At 44.6% G+C, this 23,463-nt stretch overlaps 2 protein-coding genes across 15 annotated transcripts in view; both read left to right on the top strand.

Moving 5' to 3' along the window:
* The window catches only part of LOC133346467 (talin-2-like), a 258,048-nt gene extending 251,321 nt beyond the window's left edge, over positions 1-6,727 (top strand). For 3 of the 5 annotated variants that reach the window (XM_061558070.1, XM_061558071.1, XM_061558069.1), the window contains 2 exons: positions 1,660-1,732; positions 3,778-6,727. In XM_061558070.1, coding sequence (XP_061414054.1) covers positions 1,660-1,732; positions 3,778-4,283 — 579 coding nt within the window. In that variant the 3' untranslated portion in view covers positions 4,284-6,727. The remainder of the gene's footprint in view (positions 1-1,659; positions 1,733-3,777) is intronic. The other 2 variants (XM_061558073.1, XM_061558072.1) reach the window with 1 other exon arrangement.
* Positions 6,728-10,596: 3,869 nt separating this feature from the next.
* Positions 10,597-23,463, top strand: part of LOC133346465 (tropomyosin alpha-3 chain) — a 58,820-nt gene continuing 45,953 nt past the window's right edge. For 2 of the 10 annotated variants that reach the window (XM_061558054.1, XM_061558057.1), the window contains exons 1-2: positions 10,597-10,963; positions 14,192-14,317. In XM_061558054.1, coding sequence (XP_061414038.1) covers positions 10,850-10,963; positions 14,192-14,317 — 240 coding nt within the window. In that variant the 5' untranslated portion in view covers positions 10,597-10,849. The remainder of the gene's footprint in view (positions 10,964-14,191; positions 14,318-23,463) is intronic. The other 8 variants (XM_061558050.1, XM_061558056.1, XM_061558049.1 and 5 more) reach the window with 6 other exon arrangements.

Here is a 23,463-nt window from a genome sequence, read left to right as displayed (position 1 = left end):
GATACATACGAGCAGTCTGTGCCTCAGAACGGCACGGACCTTTGATTTGCATCTTGTGCATGCCTGCAAGCATCCAGAGGTAGGCAACAACACACCAAAAGGATATTACTAAAATAATACAGTTCCAATCATAATTGGTTATTGGGTTAGGCCAGAATGATCTGGCCAATTGAAACGAAACCTCATCTCAAATTGATAATTGTGGTTGTGAGAATTCATATTCTTGGGTCTTTCGGTAAAGTCACGTAGATAAGTTCAAAGAAAACAACGAAAAAATAACAAAAAACTATTTTTCTTTGAACCTATCTTCGCGACTTTACCGAAAAGGCCCAAGAATATTAATTCCTGCAGTCACGAAAGCTTTAAGTCAAGGTTGTGAGAATTGTTCTTCAACACCAGTGAGCTGAAACAATGATAATTGTTATGATAAACACTTGCACGAGTTCAACACTTTCATTTGTTTGTCTCTGTTGGGTGGTGGAGGGGTTACATAACACAAATTTGGCCAGACCATTTTGTGGCCTTGCTCAAAAAATAAATATTGAATCATTATTAGAAGCTACAAAAAAACATACTTTTTGAGATAAAATAATGCATGTATTTTACCGGTAGATGAGTTTGCATTATTTTACTTTGAATCTAAAATAATAATTGGAACTTGAAGATGCCAACACATCACTTACGTGGCCAAACGTTCATTAGAAAAAAAACTTTAATCAGCCAAGTAGTTATGAACTGGGGGATAGAGCCCTGGACAAGAAAAATACGTCTTATTATAATATGGTAATAATATGCAATTTCTATATAATAGAATCATTTATGCAGTCCATTGCGTGTTAGGCTGGGTTGTACTGTAGGTAGTGCCTGTCACAAAGCCTGCTTCGAAAGCTGGGTGGTGAAAGAACGTGCATTATGATATGAAGGGAGGAGCCAATAAACTGGCCAATATTAAATTATTTCAATAGCATCGAAGTATCTGTTCGTGCTGTAAGAGCCGATTAAATCAGTTTTCGTTTGAATAGAGTTAATGTTTTAGCTCTTCATTTCCTTAAGTGCAGCGTGCCTCAATGATACATTTCAAGTCGCTTGGTGTTCAAAATACTATCACGCATTGCGGCACCTGAGGAAAGCAGCAAATCGATTTCTTATGTTTGATTAATTTTGAGGTTCTGAGGATGATTTGCTGTAAAGCTTTTATGGTTCAATGACGGCATGGTCAAGCTTGAAAACCTAAAGGAAAAAAGTAATATTTATCGGTTGTTATTTAATTAACAAAAATCACTTGTACCTGAGTAGCTTATAGCTGCAAAGTTAAAATGGTGGCATCCTCTCTCCTCTTGATTTCCAATTGAAAATGCACCTGCTTCCATAACCATATGACCAAAATACACAACCTGCACATCCGCTTAGCACGGTCGGCTACGGTGCGATAGAAGTTCAACATACGTACGTACGTACAACCTCCACAGAGAGCAATGGATAAGCTCATTCATTGGGATGTCCCTTCCCTTTAAATGTGAACCGCTCGCCACCAACAGGTTATCCATGGAGGTCCCAAAAGGTACTTGCAAAAAAACTCTGCATCCGGAGTGAAATCCAGGCCAGGGGACGTTCCCTCCTCTCCTTGCGTAACGTCTTTGTCGCCGTGTCTTGTTGAAGGTTTTCAGAAATGAGCTTTGCTCGTGGAGGAGTGGCAGCCTCGAGAACTATAGTTACTCTTACAGTTACAATTGTGAGTAAGCGGGAGTGTGTGCGCGGGGGCGGCGCGTCCCCATAACCCACACCGTGTGCAAGCTTCCTTCCTACCCGGGCTCGAACATCATTCTCATCACCATCACGAAACCCTCCCCCCCCATCCTTTAACCTCACCCCAAGCACCCAGACGTGGAGCGTTAATGCACTGCAGTGCAGCTGCAGAGAAACCACCACCACGCTGTCTCATCCGCTGCCAACTCACCATCCCCAAGACCAGTTTGAGCTATCAAGGCGCTGGCGAGTCCTAAAGAAATCTGCAGGAGCACGTGTTGTCTGTCAGAGGGCGGAGTCCCCGCGCCGCTCAGACGAGCAATGGGGCACAAGGCATTTTTCTCCATTGGTGGCCCTGAGGCAGTTGTGGAAATTCCATATTTCCATGGCAGGGCTTATTTTTTCCTTAGGGTGACCACCGTTGACTTTCCATAAAGTGGTACCCATATTGCCAGGATTGGCAAAGGGACGAGTTGATCTAATGAGCAGGATTTGAATGCACAACATTTATATATGAAATATTTTAAATTGCTAGCAAATATGCACATACATAATTTAACTGATAAACATTGATAGTCTCCAAAATAAGTATTTGTTCACATTCATGAGTGCTTCCGCAGGCTTTAATTTACTTTGGCCACTGAGGGTTTTGTTATCAATTTGTTGTTTAAATGTACTGGGTTAAAAAATAAATTGTCTTTTAAGGTTAAGTAATATCCTTTTTATTTCGTGTACTCATTTGCAATTGTCTTCGAAATTTCTCGACATTTGTAACACCTTTCTCAGGGTAGATATTGACCATTGCAATGATGCTGTTTTATACTTGGATTTTTTTTTTCAAATATACTATTTCAGTGCGATTGGTTAATTCTTATTTTTTTCGCCAAGAATTGCTCTGTGCAAAATTAGAACATGTACTTGTCTACATATGCTCTAATCAACCTAATGAATGTTTCTACATATATACCATGGTAAAACGTAGTTATTTTAAATATTGCATTTTGGCCAAACTATCTCGTATTACCATACAATGAAAATACCATTAAATACAGAGCAAAGCAAATGAAGGTCACACCGCCAAAGCATCCTCATGGGAAAATCAGAAATGGGGAGGTCCCCTTAACTACGCTCGAACCTGAGCACTTGTACTGCCACAAATGTGCTGAGACCTGAACCAGTCATGGAATTTCTATATTTCTTCAGCAAAGGCCATTCGAACCACCGCTGTTGTTGAACCTCAGGAGGTGCTGGTTCATGTGTGATGGGCCGAGTTGAACCGCATTTGAAATTCAACTTGCAGCCTTACGCTTGTGAGACATGCTATAGACACAGTGCCGCCCACCCAGAAAGTAATTTATGATAGTGAAGGTATAGTAGTGCCACAATACCTTATGTGTATATATATATATTTGAAACCATGTTCATTTGAAGGTCGTACCTGCTTCCCTGAGCCAGCCATGTGATATAACATGTGAGCCTGCCTAGATTGTGGGCTTAAATATGTTTTAAACAATTTAACATTTCTGGTCTTGGTGATTTTATAAACTAATAAGTAACTTTCATGTTTTCGATGGCACAATTTTGTTGTGGCTAACATCCATATGCTGATGTTACGACGCTGTGTGCTTTTCCACCAATAGCTGTTAAATATCTTGTTTTAACAAGCACTTTTACTGCCACAAATGTTAGTTAACTACATCAATCAGAAGTCGAGTAACATTGTAATAGTGATAGTGGTGTTAAATGGTCTGTTATTTGAATTTAACAATCATATATTCCATTTGGCTATTTTATTCACAACTAATATACTCTGCGAAAATGTATTTTAAATCTATCTAAAAATCAGATCTACACTGTTCGATTTGTGAATTGGACATCATGGTAAATAACTACATGTATAGTTTAACCAGGAGCTCGGATGGAGATATCCCTTTGTGCGTATACGATCGTTTTCCACTTGTCCTCCAGTGGAAGCATTGCTTGCCACTTTCAGTTTGTATGGAATCACATTTGTGTGCCTCTCATCCACAGATAATAGCGGCGCAGGAGGAGATGCTGAGAAAGGAGCGCGAATTGGAGGAGGCCCGCAAGAAGCTGGCTCAAATACGGCAGCAGCAGTACAAGTTCCTCCCCTCGGAGCTCCGGGACGACCAGGAGTGAACCAGATGCCCCCCCCTGGCATGACCGACACCGATGCCACCTTGTGGCCGAACAGTCCCACTCTCTCCTCCACCAGTGCCAACTCCTTGCTCTCCTCTGTGCCAAAATCCCTTTTCGGTGATGCTGAATGCCCGTCCTCCTTGTACGTTGCCACTCGTTTGTTTGTCAGTACGCAAGACATGAAAGATTTAGAAGCCCAGTTTGCCAGTCAGGTTGCTGGAGCTTCAAATCCTCTCCGTGCTGAGTTTGACCTCTTCTCCTCCTCTGCCAATTCTTGCCCTGAAATAAATGTTCCCATTGCCAAGTCCTCAGTGCCAGATGCTGGAGACTGCCACCCTGGTTCCACGTCTTTAAAAACTGATGGTACCTCTTCATAAACTGGTGTCTCCCCCACCTCCTGTTTAGGTGGAAAGTCACCCAGTAAAGATGCCAGCCATTAAAGCCTGCAGCACTTGCGGCTTTTAGCCAGTCTGTTGGCAAAAATGATGGAAATGCTTATTATCGCTGAACTCTTTTGGCTCGTTTTAGTTTTGTATTGCTGGGAAAACGTGTTTTAGTCAAATAAAAACAGCACAAATGCAGCTAGAATTTTTTTTTTGCTATTTCCCAACGCTTGTCCACGTCTGTCAGTTGGTTGTTTAGTTATCTCTGAATGTGAGATCGTACATTCTGGGGCTAAAACAAATATACAGAATGACAACCAAAATGATCACCTGTTGCTTTAAGACTAGGTAGCTCATCCACACCTCTTGATTAAAAATGTGCATGTGATGGGCAGTGATATTTCTGTGGATGATGCTTCTGGCCTTCAAATTCTGAAAAAATTGCGATTAACTCTTTTGTGAACCAACTTTTTTTTCGCTAGTAAATTCGCCCACTGATGACATGCATGTATATGCCCACCATTTCTAGTCGCTAAAACTGGACTGAATGAATACTCTGGAATAGGTCAAACTGTTCCCTGGCTGCAGATTTCCTTAACAGTGTGCACCAAGTATGTTCCATGTAAACTAAATAGTGGGTGCGTTAGGGGAGCAGCAGTATAGTGGTGAGTTGATTTCGCTACGAACCTGGTGACACCGAGTTCGATTTCTGCTCACGGCCAACATCGGGGACGATTATCTGAACAGGTCCCGGGCCTCCCCTAGGTCGACTCGGCCTCAAGGAAGTACCTGTTGCGAAGTGCAAACATCGCCACGAGAGAGAAAGGTGGCCGGGCGTTGTTGCTGTGACCACCTGTCCTCTCGTGTGTCGTGCCGGCCTTCAGAGGTGCTCGCTAATCGCACTTGCCCCTACAGTCTGTTCAGGCTTTACGGGGGATCTTTGTCTTTTTGTCTCGTGTGCCATGCCCAGCCTTTGTGTGATCTCTAACAGCACCTGCCCCCAACAGTCTGTTGCGACTATATGGGAGGATGTTTGTTTTTTTGTGTTGTAAGTGTGTGCAAAAAAAGACACTCGCACATTAGCAAACTCTTTCAAACTCTCCGCTCGGTTTCCAACACCTGCTGTGGACATAATGGAAAGTCATAGCCCATCATTGCTCAGCCTTGCCCGAATTAGATTTACCAGCCAAGGCATTGGCAAGTCTTGCAATGATCATGGAGACCCAGGTCTGCCCGAGACAATTGAGTCACGACTACATTGTTTTGAATAAGCATCGTGACAGTTACCTGCAAATGTAAGAAAAGCACTGCCGCTAACACTAACTCCCACTTCGCGTGAAGTGAACATTATGTAACTCTTTATGGTGCTGCCCAGATGTGTTAAGAATAATAAGCACACGCTCATGAGAAAATTACTTTTGCATTGATTGTTTTCCTGAATTAAATGTGTTTTCTTTCTTCGCTTGCTTTGATCTGATTAGCGTTAATTAGCACAATTCAAAGCACACACAAACACCTGCAAAATATGGTAGACTCATTAACTCGTATTCCTTTCTGTTCAGCATAATCTTTATCACGAAATGCAAGGTTGCAACACAACGTTATCCCTCGGCTTCGAATCTGATATGCGGCTGTGTAGGTTTCTTTGGCGAGCCGACACATAAGCATCGATTCCCCCGGCACATTCTTACAATTATTGTTATCGTCACGAGACGAGAAGTCGTACGTGGTTACGATAATCTTGAAACATTCACAGTATTACGAACGTACACGCTTGACCGCTGTGATGTGTGTGTGTGTCGTGTGCCAGAGGGACGTATCTTAGTCCCACTTCATCTCTCCTCGTATAAATTGCATTGGGACGGACAGCATGTTTTTGCAAGTGGAAGAGCGCTCCATCATAACTCGCATCGTCAAACATGTGGTGCTCTCGTTTGATTTATTATTATTATTTGCAAAGCGGGAATACAATAGAAACACAACAATGCTCACTTACCTTCAACTTTTAACAAGATTTTTATGATAAATGTATTTACAGTATTCTTATATTCCTAATTTTAAAAAAGAGCGTGTTATGTAAGTTCGGGTTTTTTTTTTGGCACGCACAGTATACAATCGTGCATATATCTTCAAGTTTTAAACAAATCCCAGAGCTCATATGTACCAACATTGTTACGCAGCTTAACGTGTAAGCCATACTCCTATGCATATAACCCTATACGCCATCGTAGTGTTGTTCCCCTGCACACGTTTGTCTCTGATGCCCTCCCTGGTTTGTGGCTGGGTTGTCATTTTAAGCAAAAAAAAATCCGTGTATAAACCGCCATACCTTTTAAGCCGTGTTACCTGGAAAGTTGAAAGTGTACCGTTGTAAGGAAATGCAGTGTATATTCCTAATCATTAAAAAAATTATAATAAACGTAAGCATTTCTTCTTAACCGTTGGGAAACCTGATACAGTATTGCTTTTGTGTGGATTTTCCCGGTCTTGGTATGTTCCCCACTGACTCAACAACAAAAAGAACCGCCCACCATATGGTCCTTGTTAAGCAGATTCTATCTCCAGTGTCTGATGGATCTGTCGAGTTAAAGGTTCAAGTGATTTCCTGCTCGAGTGAGCACGGCATGATGGCTCCATCTCCATTGGCCTCCTGCTGATCCACCTGGCAAGGTTGCTCGACGGTTGAGCGAGCAGCCCGCAGTCGGAAATGTGCGAGGTCAGGCCCTGGTGTTGTGAGGAGTTGACTCAAGCCTGGCATCCCTCTGGTGTGCTGATACAATACGTATTTTGTGAGAAAGTTTAAATAGTGCGTGTCCTATGGGAAGACTCATCGCTGCAATCGGAAAGAGGAATTCCCACCATCAGCTCAGGGCTATAAACAGGAGATGATCACTGCCTCAAAGTTCGTTAAAAAAATGAATTTTGGTCATCCTGAACCAGTGGTAGAAATTCCACATGACTATGGTGGAGACCGGTCTCCATATGATGGCCACGCTTAACTTCTCACAAAGTGATTGGAAATGTTTTCAACCCTGGTGGGATCGTGACGTTGAGCTGACCTCCAACTGGAGTTTGAGCTGGGAACTCCTGATTGCGAGCTAAGCAACATTGTGCATTGCTGCACCATATGTAGACAGTATCTGTATGCGTGTGGTCCCTACTGTTTGCTGTGAAGCATACTTAAGATATTTTAGAACATGTATTTTAAGCAAAGCACAGCTGCGCTATGATGATGAAACCAGAAAGGTCTGGGTATGTGCAACACCATTGCTTGTCTGAGCTACAGGAATGCAGCATATGTACATGCACGTGTGTTCACGCAATCCCCTCAACAGGACAGTTGGACCCTGTGCTGGTAGGGTAATTTTTAAATGGCCCTGCAAAGGGGAATGCCCCAGAGCTGCAGTAATTGCTAACAGATTTGTTCTGCTGAAAAATAACAGCTACCGTGTTAAGTACAAGTCGAGGTCACAGTCGTCAGAGAGAAGCCAGCCAAGAATGCACCGTTTAGCCTCAGCACTTGTACTCTCGGCAAAGTTTGTTTAGACTATAGGACAACAAAGAAGATGGTCCAACACCATGTGAGACTAGGCTCTAAGGAAAGCTGTCTCGGGTGTGGACCAATCAACTTCAAGGACAGTGCATACATTATCAGAGTTATGTTTTTTTTGCATTATGACTGCAGGTATTGTGGTCCATTCAAACATGACTCCTTGTAAAAAAGGTGGCAGTTTTGTTGCCAGATAAAAGGGTAAAAAACCAATTATATGTTTTACTGGCAAATGAGGTACCAATGGTGTAAATGCTTACCCCGAGCTCTCATACTCTGATGGTGCATTGTCTTTGAGTTGTGCGCCTTTTGGCGTTATCTGGTCCAACCCATGTGAGACTAGGCTCTAAGGAAAGTTGTCTCGGGTGTGGACCAATCAACTTCAAGGACAGTGCATACATTATCAGAGTTATGTTTTGTTTGCATTATGACAGCAGGTATTGTGGTCTATGCAAACATGACTCCTTGTAAAAATTAACCCGTAAAAACAAAGTTTTTCACTATAAATCCTTTATATGCGTGGCAAATAAATTACAGTACGTGTTCAATGGGCCACAACCCAGCCCACATTGGTCTTTGAAACGGGCGGCTAGAGTCCTCTTGTCCTCTGGCTTGAGATGGCTGCCACCTATGGGTCAGATGATTGCCTGCCACCATTAAGCAATTGGTAATTAAATATTAAAAAAAAATTCCTAAAATGTTGAAAATTTTGGAAAAAAATGTTCACGAAAATAAATTGTCACGCACGACGAGTCTGTGTGCAAAATGTCAGCTCAATTGGATCACGGGAAGTGGGTTAAAAAACGACCGAAATATTTGCACGGTCGTAAGCACGCAAGCAAGCAAGCAAGTGAACTTAATATAAAGGATTTTAAAAAAAGGTGGCAGTTTTGTTGCCAGATAAAAGGGTAAAAAACCAATTATCAAAGAAGATGCTCTATTTAACGCTCAGCGTTTGACAATGTATACATACATCAAACATGGTATTACAAGTCCTGAGATGTGCTTGACTTTTTAACTGATCTCAACTCTGCGGTTTAACTGCCACGCATTCACATTCGGTCCGCGATGCCATCTGGGGGCCACAGCATCAATTCGTGATTCGTGGTGGCAACGATTCGTTGACAATGATTCATGTATACGTCCAATGAAAGTGAATTAACATGAAAACCAACTCAAAGAACTTGAACAATGGAGCGGAACGAGGTTGTGAACGTTCACTTCTTAACCAGGATAAACTCTTCAGAATCATGTTACATTTCTAAGCGAAGAAATCATTATTTTGACCAGTGAGTAGGTGATCACGGGTGGAATGGTGACACAGTTGTTAGCTCACTATGCCATGAACACAGCGACCCGAGTTCAGTTACCGGCCATGGTGAACATCAGTGGAAGATTAATGTGCGAAGTAATCCCAGGTCACCATCTACACCAGGGGTGGCGAACGTCCGGCCCGCGGGCTGTATGAGGCCCGCGAAATCATTTGGGTCTGGCCCTGCCAAGGCAACTGCAGGCGGGACTCGAAATTCAATCAATCTATGAGCAAACCTGGAAAAGCAGTTGCAAGTAGCAACATCATCAATACCAGCTAACACCACACGCCTCACCAAAGAGAAGCAGTTCCAGCCATCACATTAGGGGTGAGTTAATTTTTGACCAAATATAACAGGCGCATTTTTAAGTTGATAATTTTGTATGGCCCGCGAATGATGTTATAAATATCCAAATGGCTCTTGGCAGAAAAAAGGTCCCCCACCCTTGGTCTACACAAATCACACTGACCAGCATGGTGAAGTATGGTCCAACAACCTCCCCCCATGACTGTCATAGTGTGAGGTGGCCTTCATTCAACAGGGATATCAATTCGTATTTAAGTATGATCAAAATGAAAATGTTGACCATATAAAGGCATCGGTGCCACAAAAGCTTGCACCGCAAGTAGTTCCAAAGGGTGAAATATCCAGTCTTCGTAGGTCTGTGCTTCACACAAGGATCGCCCCACTGTCAACCATATGATTATCACCAGATAATGCTCAATATTGACCCATGGAGAGCTGATAGCTGGGCTTAAATATCACCGACGTGGGTGAGGTCATTGCATTACCATCACAACTGTTTAGCTGCAACAGGTAATATCGAATTACTCATATAAATCTCGACTCCAAAGATTTAAAAAAATCTATCCTTAATTATTCGATGGTTAAAAATAAAAGTAACCACGCACACTCGTGGAGTGGTGGGATAACTATACATGGATAATGGATCGCCAAATGTTAATTTTTAATTGGGTGCAGTGTAATTTCAAAAGTATTCCTTGTCAGCTAACTATGCTGCAGCTGCTGTCAATGGAGCAGAGGGCATCCTGTGATGGAATTGCTGGCTGCTGGTAGCAAAAATTGGCAGCAGAACTAAAAAAAAGCTGGTACATCGGAACATGATGAACCGAGGCATCCCCCTTCCATTGCTACCAGAACTCCCCCAATCCCACAGTGACCCTCACCGTGCCCGCCATAGCTTCATCATCGCAATACCTGCCACTGAACAGAGAGTGCGGGCACACACACACATTCCGTGCGGTGCTCACTTTAAAAAAAAACATCACCACTTCCAACCTAAAGCGAGACGGAGGGGTTGGGGCGAGAGAGAGCGAGGCGGGTTTGGAGTTTTGTCGGCTACCGAGGGGGCTGGGCTGGCTTGCGGCTGCTTGCGGGAGTGGTGCCCGGTGGGAGGAGGAAAGGGAGGAACCTTGCTCTCTCTCTCGACAGTCTCTCCACCCGTGCCCCTCTTCCTCCATCTCCTCCCTCTGCTGTCCTCCACCCTCGCCCCCTGAGCTTTTGTTCAGCTGCACTTGACCGAACACGCTCACTCTGCTCGGCAGTCTCGCCACACTCCCCCTCCCCCAGTTGTCCAACAAACCAGAGAGCCAACTCTGATCTCTCTCTCATCTCTCATCTCGTCTCTCGCTCACTCTTTCTCACGCGCGCAAGCAAGACAACCCCAAGCAGCGACCATGGAGGCCATCAAGAAGAAGATGCAGATGCTGAAGCTGGATAAGGAGAGTGCCATCGAGAGAGCGGAGCAGGCTGAGGCAGACAAGAAAGCGGCGGAGGAGAAAGCTCGCCAGGTGGGTTAGTTGCGATGTTCCGTGGGTTCGCGTCCGGCACCCGGTGCTGAAGCGCACACAGAGAGACCCAGCCCTTATTGCCACTGCAGCGGCTAGTAGCGCAGACTGATTGTGCATTTTCATACGGGGGGAGTGGGTCCGTCATTTTCTGACGGGCAGGGAGGGGTCGAGTGCAGAGTTAAGAGGGGGGGGGGGCAGTGTTTGTTCTCCGTTAAGAGAATTAGATCAAGCCGGCGCGTGCGTAATTGTGTGCGCGTGTTCGTGCGCACGTGGCCGGGTGTCACCGCGTCGCTGCGCGGCATCGCTAAGCGGCGAATGCAAGCGGCTCAGCGAGCCGCGCTGCCAACGATATATACTGCACTGCAGTGGAGCCGCGTGAACACGTGCGCAGCGACGACGCACCCCGTTGCGTGCGTGTGATCACAAGCGTGTTGATGGAGGAGACTCAACTGCGCAAATCGGGAATTTGGGCGGTTGCTCGTCCCAGCGGGCAGCTCTGAGCATCTTGCGGAAATTCCACATTTCCGCCAGTTATCCCTTAAATACGGGCACGATACACCGTACAAACAGTTTACAGTTATTAATTCCCGTAAAAGTACATGGGTAGGTGATATAGAGGTGCATAACCTGCACTGGATTCTAAATACGCAAATTGCACGGACAGTATTATAAATGGGAGATGCGGTAGTGCGGTGGGTATCTCACAGCGCTATGGAGCCAAGTTCGATCCCTGGCCACGGCTAACAATCAAGTGACGAGTAATCATTTGAATCGGCCCGTGGCCAGCCCCTTGCACCACACCTCACCAGTTCCGCACTGACCAGCCAGCAGCGGTGGTGAAGTATGGTGAAGAAACCCCCACTCCTCCTCCCCCCCATAAAGAACACGGCATGTGGTGAGGCCTTCATTCAGCCGTTTGGACTGCTAACTAACATATTAATGAAAAAAAATCAAATAGGAGATGTCACAGAGAGGAAAGTCACGTTTCGGCCGACTGGTCGGTAAATGATTATAAGCGAGATCACAGAGAAGGCTCAATTCGGCCGGATCGTGAAACGACGCCGTTTAGTGTGCGAGAGATGAAGAGCGGATGAGTTCACGTCCGTCAATTCGACCGTCGCTGTCATCACGAGAGGCGATTGCTCACATCGGCTTGAGACCGAACCCCGTGGCGGGTTACGTTTCAGTCCTGACCGTGGGGTTTAGAATCTACGTGATGAAATAGCGCAACACCTCGGAAGTAGTGATGCATGGCGATATATGCCTTGTCTGACTGCAAAAGTTAACGAGATATTAAAACATGTATCGGTGTGTTCTACCACAACTAGACCGTGACGAGTTCACATCCCGGTAAAGGGGGCGATAAAATCAGCACAGCATATCTTTGTTGGAAGTGAGCATTGGTCGCAATGTGGGCGTACTGGTCCCGTCATAAGAATGTCGAATTTCCACCAAACTTGGCTCAGAGTCGCGAACGAAGGTGAGTAGCAAGGCACGTTGACATTGCAGTCGCCTGTTTTCCTGTTGCTTTTCCTCGAAAATAAATTTTAAACAAATTTCAATCCGTTCACGACAGTGTTGTGGTGTGAGTGGACCAGCGGCATGGTTATCGAAGTAGGCAGAGGGAGGCGAACTCATGCGGAAACTCTCACGTTGTGCATGACTGCGCCGAGCAAAGTTGGCCGGGGAGTATGAGGGCTAAAGCAAATAGGAGGGCAATTGAGTCAAAAAATGGACCCCCCCCCCTTCTCCCACTCAGCTCTTCCATCACTTTAGCCACATACAGTTCCTTTAATTCGTTACCAGCTACTGCTAAGACTCTTCAATGTCATCAGAAATATCAATAAGCAGTGGAGCTGTGGCACAGCGGTTAGCACACTGCATCCTGGACGTCAGTCTGATTTTGGGCCAGTGTTCACTCGCATCCGTGGCGAGTGGCATCCCAACCGGTCCTGGGTTACCCCCGTTACTAACTCGCACTTGCCAGCGTGGTGAAGTATGTTCAAATGATCGCCATGACCGAAATGGCGAGGGAAGGCCTTTTTTCCAGTCGCGGATTGGAAAAGGGTTGTAATGTAATTGATGGAGCATTAATGTGATGGAAAAGGTAATGAAACGTTAATATTTCTAACTTAAATAACACAGACCACTGATTAATAGTGTTTATGAACTGTGGACACTATTGCTCTTAATGTACTATTTTCGTAAAGGGCATTCAAAAGTCATAGATTTATCTTTGCTCAAATGCGCAGGAGGGTGGAACTCATCTCTCTTGGTGGGCCTGAGCCAGTGGTGGAAGTTCCACATTCTCATGGTGAAGGCCAGTCTATTAATACATTTGTGAATGTTCACATTATGGTCTTAAAAGTAATGGAGGGATTGGATCATGCCGTAAGAATGTGAAATGTCTACCACTGATTTAGATCCGCTAATGGCAATGAGCACTGCCCGTCTTGACTTCAGCAAGATGGGAATATTTGGGCAGCGACCTTTGATATATACAATAAAAAATAGTTTTACTGATGAAATTATGGTAAAGTTGCTGTACACAGTGCAGCAATTTTATCAATACTCTAAATTATTTAAGCCAAGTAAAAGACTATTATTAGGAAGACTAGTTTATTATATTACATCTACAATAAATATAGTATGCAATCATACTATCCCATTCAATATACATTCATTTATCTTTCCAACATTTTAAAATATATCTCAAAACACTGATGAAAAAATATATTTATTTCTTGGGAAGTGCCAAAACATTATTAATGTGTTAATACTATTTGTACTGTCTACTCTTACATTATTCGTGTCTCTATTACTTCCAATGTCTACATTGAAACATTATTATCACACAATCTGGCAAGGTGGTGCAGTGATTAAGAGCATTGGTCAAATGGAAAGCTTGCAAATTCAGGGCTCGGCTCAGCCTGTTAACTGTCCAAGGTCGATAAATATTAGTACCACTGTATGGGCCAGTCATGAGTGACCTTCCTGTGAATAAACTCACCTCCGCCATGGGAATGTGGAATTTCCAGCAACTGGTGCTGGCCTCCCGACGGAAATGAGTGCCCTCCGAAGTGGAAACGCTTTTCAGTTTGGCTTACGCCTTCGAAAGGAACTCCCCTAGCGTTGTTAGTTTTTTGGCATTATGAGCAAATGTGTTTTTGTTTCACAATGCAAAATTAAGCCAGAGTCATCCCTGTGTTGCCTCACCGTGCCTCGCAGATGGAGGATGAGTTGCTGGGTCTGCACAAGAAACTCAAAGGTACAGAGGATGAGCTGGACAAGTACTCCGAGGCGCTCAAGGATGCCCAGGAGAAGCTGGAAGTGGCCGAGAAGAAGGCTGCAGATGTAAGCAACAAGATCGCGATATTGCAAGCAATGCAGCCACAATTGTACTGCACACACACACACGTGCGCGAAATAACTACTGCCACGCAGAGCACGACGTGACGATCGTACACACCTCACTGCCACAGCCACGCCCAGTCACGACCACAATGCTCACAATGCCACCACACACAACACTGCTGCAAACAAGAACTGAAATCAGAAAAACAAGAGGGGTGCTTCGGGTGGGCCCTGTACCACCAAATGTCCCTTTGGCCCATCCAAAGAGGCATTCCTCAGCTTTTTGTCACTATTTTGGTGGCCCACACAAAAGTTCGACTGGCCCCCCATCTGAGAGGAACTGGATCTGGGCCTGATCTTGACTCTGGTACTTGGCACTTCTTCACGTAAGCCATTCTTCTCCTTTCATTTGAAGAGAAGGTGTTATTCATATTAATTATCCATTTACCAATCAAAGCCTTGCCGTGCCTCAAGAGTCATTCTCAGATGGGTCTTCCTTTGAAGTGTTTGGTTAATTGCTTATATGAGTATTTTCACTTGTAAAAAAATACCATAAGGACACACGATTGTAAACCATTGAAATGCCACTTACACACATCAAAAACATGGATGGGAATGGGCTCTCAACTGACGTAGTAAAATATCTCAAATCAGTTTGAATTGTCATCTCATGCATATTATATTGTATTCTATTGTGTTTAACTCGTAGAAATAAATGGCATCGCTTTACTGTTGGATGCAAAAGATTGCCAGAGCCAAGTCACCTACCCAATCACTCATTGTCTAACGAACAACGGTGCCATTGCACTGGCCTGCCCATGTAACAAGAGCAGTTACAACGATACTTGTAGTTGCTATGCGATTCTGGGGATAGGGCCGAATCTCATGAATGGCACATTCATACGCGAAGCCACATTCAGATATTCAGGCCAAGGGGAGAAAAAAAACACTTCTGTGGCTTAGGCACTGCATTCAGTCCATCCTTCTCACATTTACCATTCGTCATATACATAAGTATATATGTAACACTGCACACTGGGCAAGTGTGACACGGTTGCAATGGCCATATTATAGATGGCAGTCACTGTTAACATTTTATGCGCATGCTTGCACCAGTCGCACCTAAATGACGGCAAATCTAAAACGAGGAATGGCCCTCGATTCGCGTCAAATTCAACGCGCTGAGCTTGAAAACGAATGAGATGGAAACGCTGGGCTGTGGAGCGCCCTGGGGCCCCCCGAGGCCTGAAGTTCTTCACCCAGGTCCATTCACAGTCAGACACCATGCACAGGTCCCTGAATAAAATCAGCCGCAATGCCATCAACGCTGTACGAGGAAGACTCACTGGATTGTTTTAAATCTCGTAAACGTCACGCGTTCACCGGCTCACTTAAACAACTTCAGCAGCAGGAGACGAGGAAGCTATTTCACGTGTACTTCATCTTGGTTGTAAAAGACAGCTGCTTTGATGCCCAGCAGCCACCCACAAGGGCAATGTTGGCAACAGCTTACATGCGTGGCCCGTAGTGCGAAGAAGGGCATGCGTCTGTAACGCCACCCGCTGTTTCCGTGGATGGAAAGCCACGGCCGACCGTGCCGTCGTGACACCAACGTGTCTCTCTGGCTCACTATATTTGTCTAATCGCGTAAAAGCCAACGAACGCACTGCATGCCTGCATACAAAAACACCCAGCCACCTGGTGTCAACACTTTTCCTGGCTCTCCCCTTGCTTAACTCAGACTTAATGAGCCAACTCACCTTTATATGAGAACTTGATGTGTAATCATTGGCACTGTGATTTCCTTAATAGATGCTTATATCAAAGACAAAGATCCCTAGAATAGCCTTTAACAGACTGCTGGGGCAAGTGCTGTTAGCGAGCACCCATGAAGACCAGAACGGTACCTGAGGAGGTAGGTGGCCAGTACCACGCCCGACCGCCTTTGTCTCCCTCGTGGCCATATTTACACTCAATACCAGGTACTCATTTGAGGCTGAGTCGACTTAGGGGAGGCCCAGGTCCAGTTCAGAAATTCGTCACCGGTGTTGGCTGTGAACGGGAATCGAACCCTGGTGGCCGGGTTCGTAGTGTAGCGCACTCACCACTACACTACCGCTCCCCCCAGTTTATAAGTACACATACGTACACGCACTTGCATGAGGGCTAGCACAAGTAAGCCTCTTATGGAAAGTGAAGGCAAGTCATGTCAGTGCCCATTGAGTAATGGCTCTTTGTTGAGATAATGTGCTTAAAATAGTTCCTAAATGATAGCTTGTAGGAAAAATAAAAATAAAGTTGTGTTCATGCGTAACGTGCCAATTGATGTCATAGTCGCCACCCTGCTGTGATGTTGCAGGCATTCTCCCGCTGTCCCGGCGTATGGGTGAATCATATGAATACAATTTTGATTAGCACATAGCGTCGAAATATAGAGTCCTCTCTAGATGCCGTACCGACGTGATGGGATTTCAAACATCAGCAGGGTGTGGTAAGGAATAACTTGATCAATCGGCTCCATGTGAATTCTAACCAAAAGCTCGAGGTCAATGAATGCATCGAGCCAATGATTCAATTACAGGCAGCTGCCTGGTTACTTTTTCCTGCTAATTATTAAAGTGCACTGCCTGGCATACAGTGAATGTCGTGTTTACGTGTTGAACTTCTTTCGCACCGTATATAGCCAGCCATGCTATTCGGGGACACGGGGGAAGGACAAAAAATTAACACAAAAAGCAGTTCGAAATAATTCGTTTTCAATTTAGATTTAGAAGTGCAAAGCTCCAGTGGTTTCCCAATATCGGAAGAGCGTTCCAGACGGCCGCAGAAGCAAATCTTAAAGCGTGCGATGCAGTGACTTTCTTTGTTCGATGGTTAGCCAAAAGCAACTGCGAGGATGATATTGAAATAATCACAAGAGTCTGCAGTTTTTGTGGTGATATCAGAGCCTACGTTTGATATATAATCTTAATCATTACTAAATACAGTGAGAGGGAATCATCCAATGTGATACTAGTCATCAAGTCTCTCTGGCATGAAAGATCATGACGGGGTTGGTTCTTATCTGATTAATTAGATGATGATAATTGATAAGATATCAAATCTAGAAATTGAAGAGGATGGCGGGGGGGATGTAGCAACATTGATATTAAATAGCCTCATGAATTTGAATGTAAAAAAACAACATAGACATGCATTCAGTAGGAGCTGCACAACAGAGGGCGTGACCAACAGTAGTGCCGCTCTTGATAGGAAGTTGAAAGAACAGACAATACGATTTGTTTGAAACGGAGTGAGCAGGAGATAGAGATATTATTTTAGCAGGCATGATGCAAAAGAACATAGCAAACTGTGATTTTTTTTTACCAGGAAAGGCCCACTGAGCTATGTAGCTTTTTTTTCAGAATCGACCTGGCCACAAATGATCGCTCAACGTAGTGGCAGATCACGTGGAAATGTATAGCAGCCAAATATTCTAAACGCGTGTTTCTACAAATGTGGAGGGGGAAACTGCAGGACGCAAAGAAAAATCCACGCGACCACGGGGGAGAACATGCAAACTCCAAATATACAGCAGCAGGCGGCAGGGTCGGAATCGAAACCCACGACCTCCTGCATACCAGGCGAGGTAGTTAACATCTCGCCACCGTGGGGCCAATGGCATGCTGTGCGCAGATAGTGAACAGATATAGTCAATGGAAGGGCCTTAATAAGGACAGGTGTAAATCGGTCCCCTTTTGTTCGTTTGAGTCGTGATATAAATAAACGTATGAATGCGTCCCTGTGTGTGTCGGGAGGGCGTGCTTTCCGCGTGCATGTGTTTTACACACTGCTCGCCGCCGCGCTCCCGGATAATTCACATGCTTGTTCAGCAGGCAGCACTTTGCAGCCAAGGTCACTGCTTCGGGCACAGCGTAACAGGGCAGGAATAACACCACGAACAGTGCAGTCACAGATTGCCCCGTGCATGGATGGACCCAATCGTACGAATGTAGAATTGACAAGATCGTTTAATCCTCCTTTTGGCTCGAGGCGCGCACGTCCCGCCGTATCGTTCTCCGATGTGTCGTCGGGATGTGCGGCGCGTTGTTTTCGTCGCGTTTGGCCGAAGAGTTTCGCTGCGAGTGCTGGGGGATTCTTCAGCAAGCGAGAGCGATACAGCTTCACCGCAGAAACAAAGACAAACGTCCCCCGTATAGCCCTAACAGACGGTTGGGGGCAAGTGCTGTTAGCGAGCACCTATGGAAGGTCGGCACGGCACACGAGGGGGTGGGTGCCTAGCACCATGCCCAGCTGCCTTTGTCTCCCCAGTGGCGATTTCTACACACCGCCCCAGGTGCACATTTGAGACTGAGTCGACCTAGGGGAGGCCCAGGAACCGGTTCAGATAATCGTCACTGGTGTTGGCCGTGAGCGGGAATGGAACCCGGGTCGCTGAGTTCTTAGCACTGCGCACTAACCACTACACCACCGCAGTGAATGCATACGGTACATAAAAATCATACACATTCTGTGCATATATATTATTTATTGTCATATTTATACAACATATTCCACAACAGTTACATATGTACCACAAACCCAGACAACACAATTTTCATACATTGAGTTAAACACTGATTACATGAAATTACTATAAAGCAAATTAGTATGTAAAGGAATACAATGGTAAATGATATAAAATATATAAAAAGGAGCCACTCTGTTTAGATTTAAGACGAAAAAAAATTGCTGAAGATTTTGCCATAAATCTTTACAGATAAATATATTTTCATCGTTGTTTTGAATGCTGGCAAAGGAACTCTCTTCTCAGTTCCGAGGGAAGAGCATATCACGATCATGGATCTACAAAATGGGAGCATTTTCCTGATATGAAGTGCATTTATTACATATTGTCTCGTTTAAAAGCATGCTACAGTCCCTTAATATTAAGCACTGCATATAAGTTTGTTCATAAGTCAACCATTTTCAAACTTGTCAACGTGTTAGTACACTGTGTTATGAAGTGAGACGTTACAATTCAGTCAATCTCGCTGGTCCTCTCTGTTCTGAATAAAGTCATTGCCTGATAGATGAAACTAATATTGTTTTAACAGGGGAATAATGAGGACAAAGCTGGTGGAGTATCTTGGCTCATGCTTGTACACCACATCTAACGCAGGACCCCTTGGTTATGTATTTATTTATGCTACAGTCGAAGGCATAATACCTTATTTCTCTGTCTGAGTAGAGTTACTAATCACGAATTAAAGTAGAAGAGGTATGATATTGCATAGTACATTAGTGTCTTCTTGCATCAAATTAATAGAGGTATACGGTATAACAAAACTCTCATTACGCTTGCACAAAAGTTGATAAATGGTCATTTTTTGGCGTGAAAATCACCAAACCGGTGTGCAAACAGGGCCACGGGCCACACGTGACGGCTCTCACGAGGCTTCACGGGAACGCGCTCTCCTCCGGCTGATGCATGTCATTAATTAGATGGTTGCGAGACTCCCCCCATTGACTTCACGGGCGAGTAACAGAGGCCCCACGGCCCCATGCGTACGCCCAGTGCCCAGTTTATTAAGCACGCTACAGTCACGGGTGACCTCCAAAAACCGCATCGCAGAGATGCATTAAAAACGAATTCTTTGCGTTTGAATAGTTTAGTTTTTATGCAAAAAAGACACGTATTATAATGTTCATATGTTTTATAATTATTACTTGTTACCGTGTATGAGGAGTAGTGCCACTCTGGGAGAGGTCGACAGAGGCAGGGCAATGGAAAGACTGACCTCTGCCATAGGAATGTCACATTTCCAACCCTGGCTGAGGGTCACCAACGGAGGGCAGCACTGCTAATAGCAGCTATTAATGTACCAACAAAAAAACATTCTCTCAAAATCTCAGGTTTTCAAAGTCCCGTAGTAAATTTTTAAATTCTGTTTCCAACGAAGTCATGCAATGTTGTCCTCTTTCTCCTCCTTCTGCTTTGAGGCCTGGAATGTTAACTTTAAACAAATCTGTCATGTCTTACCACCATTTCATGAAATTGGTGGTGAAGTATTTTCATCCTGATGTTTCATGAAGAGATGGTATTTAGAGTTGACAAGTCAAGTAGATTATGTTAACATACAATCCAGCAACATGTGCCACATTTTTATTTAAGCGTGGAATTTAAATGTTATACATTCCATGATACGATTGTAAAACACTATGCCAAGCTATCAGTTAGAACACATTATTCATAAGCAGGTGAAAGATCATTACAACATATTTTGTCATATGCAGGTCAGTTCTAATTGATGCTTTTTCATAATTTAGCCCATAATGATCTTCCCAGGTTAGATAAGCTATGGTTAGAGTCTTCGGATCTCACAGTCAGAAAGCTATACGTTCGAATCCCAGTTAGAGGTTCAATATGCTCATAATCCTTCCAGCTATGATAAACTGAGTACCACTTTGTTGAAACTCAATAATGCTTGTCCGGTGGATACTACACTCTCCTCTGCCAAAGAATGATGAATGTCCACCACTGGCTGAGGACAGTGAACATGAGATGAGCACCACCACATTATCGTTTGAGCGTGCGTACCTATATATATAAAGTGAGAGAGAGTGGTATGGAGGCAGTACTTAATTTGGAAATTCACAATGCTAGGGATTAGAACCGGAGTCTGCAGAATGCATACCTCAGCGTATTTTTATACTGTACGGGCGCAGCTGGATACCTCCCCAATGGCAAAATAAGAAAAAAACATTTTAGGAGCAATAACGTTTACGGTGAGAATAGTGGGGTGTGGGTCGAGGCTTGGAATTTGTCCACATTCGCACATGCAGCCGCACACATTACACCAACTCTTGTAGTCTGGGCCCTCTCCTAACATTACCAGAATGACATCTGTAGGAGCACAGGTGGATTAATCAACAGCAGCTGAACCTCGCAGCGTGTAGCAGTATCAAAAGGCATTGTTGACCAGGTGTGGTAGAAATTCACAGGTGTGGAAGCAATACGTTTGAAACAACACACAAAGACGTATAAAAGGCACCCAGCCTTTTGGCATCATGCAACAACCATCAGTGGTTACTGAAGAAGTGCATTGTGGTCCTCTCTTGTCTAACATCATCAAAATACATTTGAGCAAATGTGCCCGACCAACAAGCAGCAGTGATAGACAACTGTAGACCAATCTTGAGTACTTTTTACACTTTGTTGCGTGTTGTTTGAAACTTGCTTTACCGCACCTGCAGTATTTGTCTGTTATGATGGAGTTGTCTTGTAATGTTATAGGTTCGATCGTGTTACTAATGCAGGCTGACAGTCAAGTTAGTAGGAGGTAGATAGAGTTGTGGTATTGTGCAGCGAGTTGATGGTGCCGAATCTGCGTGGGACAGCCAGGAAGTGAGGTGTCTGTGGCAGGCAGTACAGCAGGTAGGTTTATTACTGCAATTTGTAAAATTGCCATTTCAGATCCCAGTTGAGGTTTGACTGAATGTCACCTTTAGTAGGATGATGAAGCTCGTACTGCTCCGTGAGAAGTCAGCAGATGTAGTCGCACAGGGTGATTAGCCCACAAGAAAGCTGGAAAGTGTACATCGAGTGACGATGTTATTTATGCATTCAATGGTGACTGGTCTGAGACCATCAACCCCTTACACTTGAAATCCTGCTTTTATTCAGGATGGCTGCCAAATGTGACCCAGGATCTGAACAGTTTAAGCTGACCGCTCTGACATGGTATCACAACAATTGGGAAAATATTATAAGTATTCTGTATTGCCTCTTTACCTTGGTCAAATAGTTACATAAAATCAGTTTTTGTTTTCTGAACTTAACGATGATTACACCCTTTAACTGCTACTACAGCTTCTCGTAATTTGTGTGTCTACCAAAGCAGTTATCAGAGGTAACATATCACCATAGCCATCATTCTCTCTTCACTGCTGTTCGTAGTCTTCTCTGGTATAGGCCATTTCATCTCGTTAACAATTGTTAAATATCACGTTTATTAGTTGCACAACGTTACTTAAAGACCCCGTCCTCGTTCTCTACAATATTGATGTTATTGTAGCTGCTGTGCTCAAGCATCACGGATAATCTTTTTTTTTAATATAGCCAGATAACTGGCTAAACGGAAAATCTGTGTAGCAAATCGAATCAACTCGAACTCTATGGTGGAGCCCTCCAGCTGACATTCTGCCTTTAGTTGGCTCATCCCGCCAAAGCCACACTGCTAGATTCCTCCAAAATCGCGGTTGCGCGGCTGTTATCCTTTAAGTAGCTTTAAATCATGCAAATCATTAACCAACCATAATTCCAAAAATTGCACTAATACACAGGGGATTCATGAGCTGGTTAGTGTTTCGCTTAACAATTGTGAATCGTAACGCACTTGCCAGCATGACGAACGGCCTTCCATGTATGGTAAAGTATGTAAGCCACGGATGATGAAGAGGGCTCGTGGCACACACCAGCGCTGCTATTAATTGTATCGTGGCCTCCGATAGCCCGTGGAGCTGGCGTGTAATGCGCTGTCAAGGATGTGACCTCGACGGGCGTCCAACCCCCACAAGGGGTTTGGGGGAGTGGATGGGGGGGGTTCGAAGGGCCACCACAGCCTGGTGTATGAGGACCAGAGGTCGCAAACGGGTTTTGATTCCTTACCCGTACACGTACCCGGCCGCACCAGGGTCGCAAACGGGTACCCGTACCCTACCCGATACCCGGCGACCCGTACCCGGCGACCCGTACCCGTGAAGGTATCGGGTCGGGTACGGGTATTGGGTACCCGATTGCGACCTCTGGGATGAAGCCATGTTGCAGGCGCGGGTGGGTTGATTCTAGGAACTTGAATTGTGAGAAGAGACAAGACGTTGGGAAATGAGTGACAAACGGTGACTCACCAGTGACTCACGGTCTACCCGTACCCGGTCGCACCAGAGTCGCAAACGGGTACCCGTACCCGGTCGGGTACGGGTATCGGGTACCCGGTTGCGACCCTATAGGCAATGAGGATTGGGGCAGTTTTTTACGTGCCGCTTTATATCCACTGAACAGACGACTCTCTGGAAAATATGTGTATATAGAACGTTGAAAAATAATGGTGGAAATGTTGACTAAGATTCAGTTTTTAAATGTTCACCTATAACCTCGTGCGCAT

The sequence above is a fragment of the Lethenteron reissneri genome, chromosome 24 (assembly GCF_015708825.2).
Source record: "Lethenteron reissneri isolate LAM-NWPU_2019-01 chromosome 24, ASM1570882v1, whole genome shotgun sequence".
Lineage (NCBI taxonomy): Eukaryota > Metazoa > Chordata > Hyperoartia > Petromyzontiformes > Petromyzontidae > Lethenteron > Lethenteron reissneri.
The sequence above is the reverse complement of the archived record's forward strand: the minus strand, read 5'-3'. Positions and strand labels throughout refer to the sequence as shown.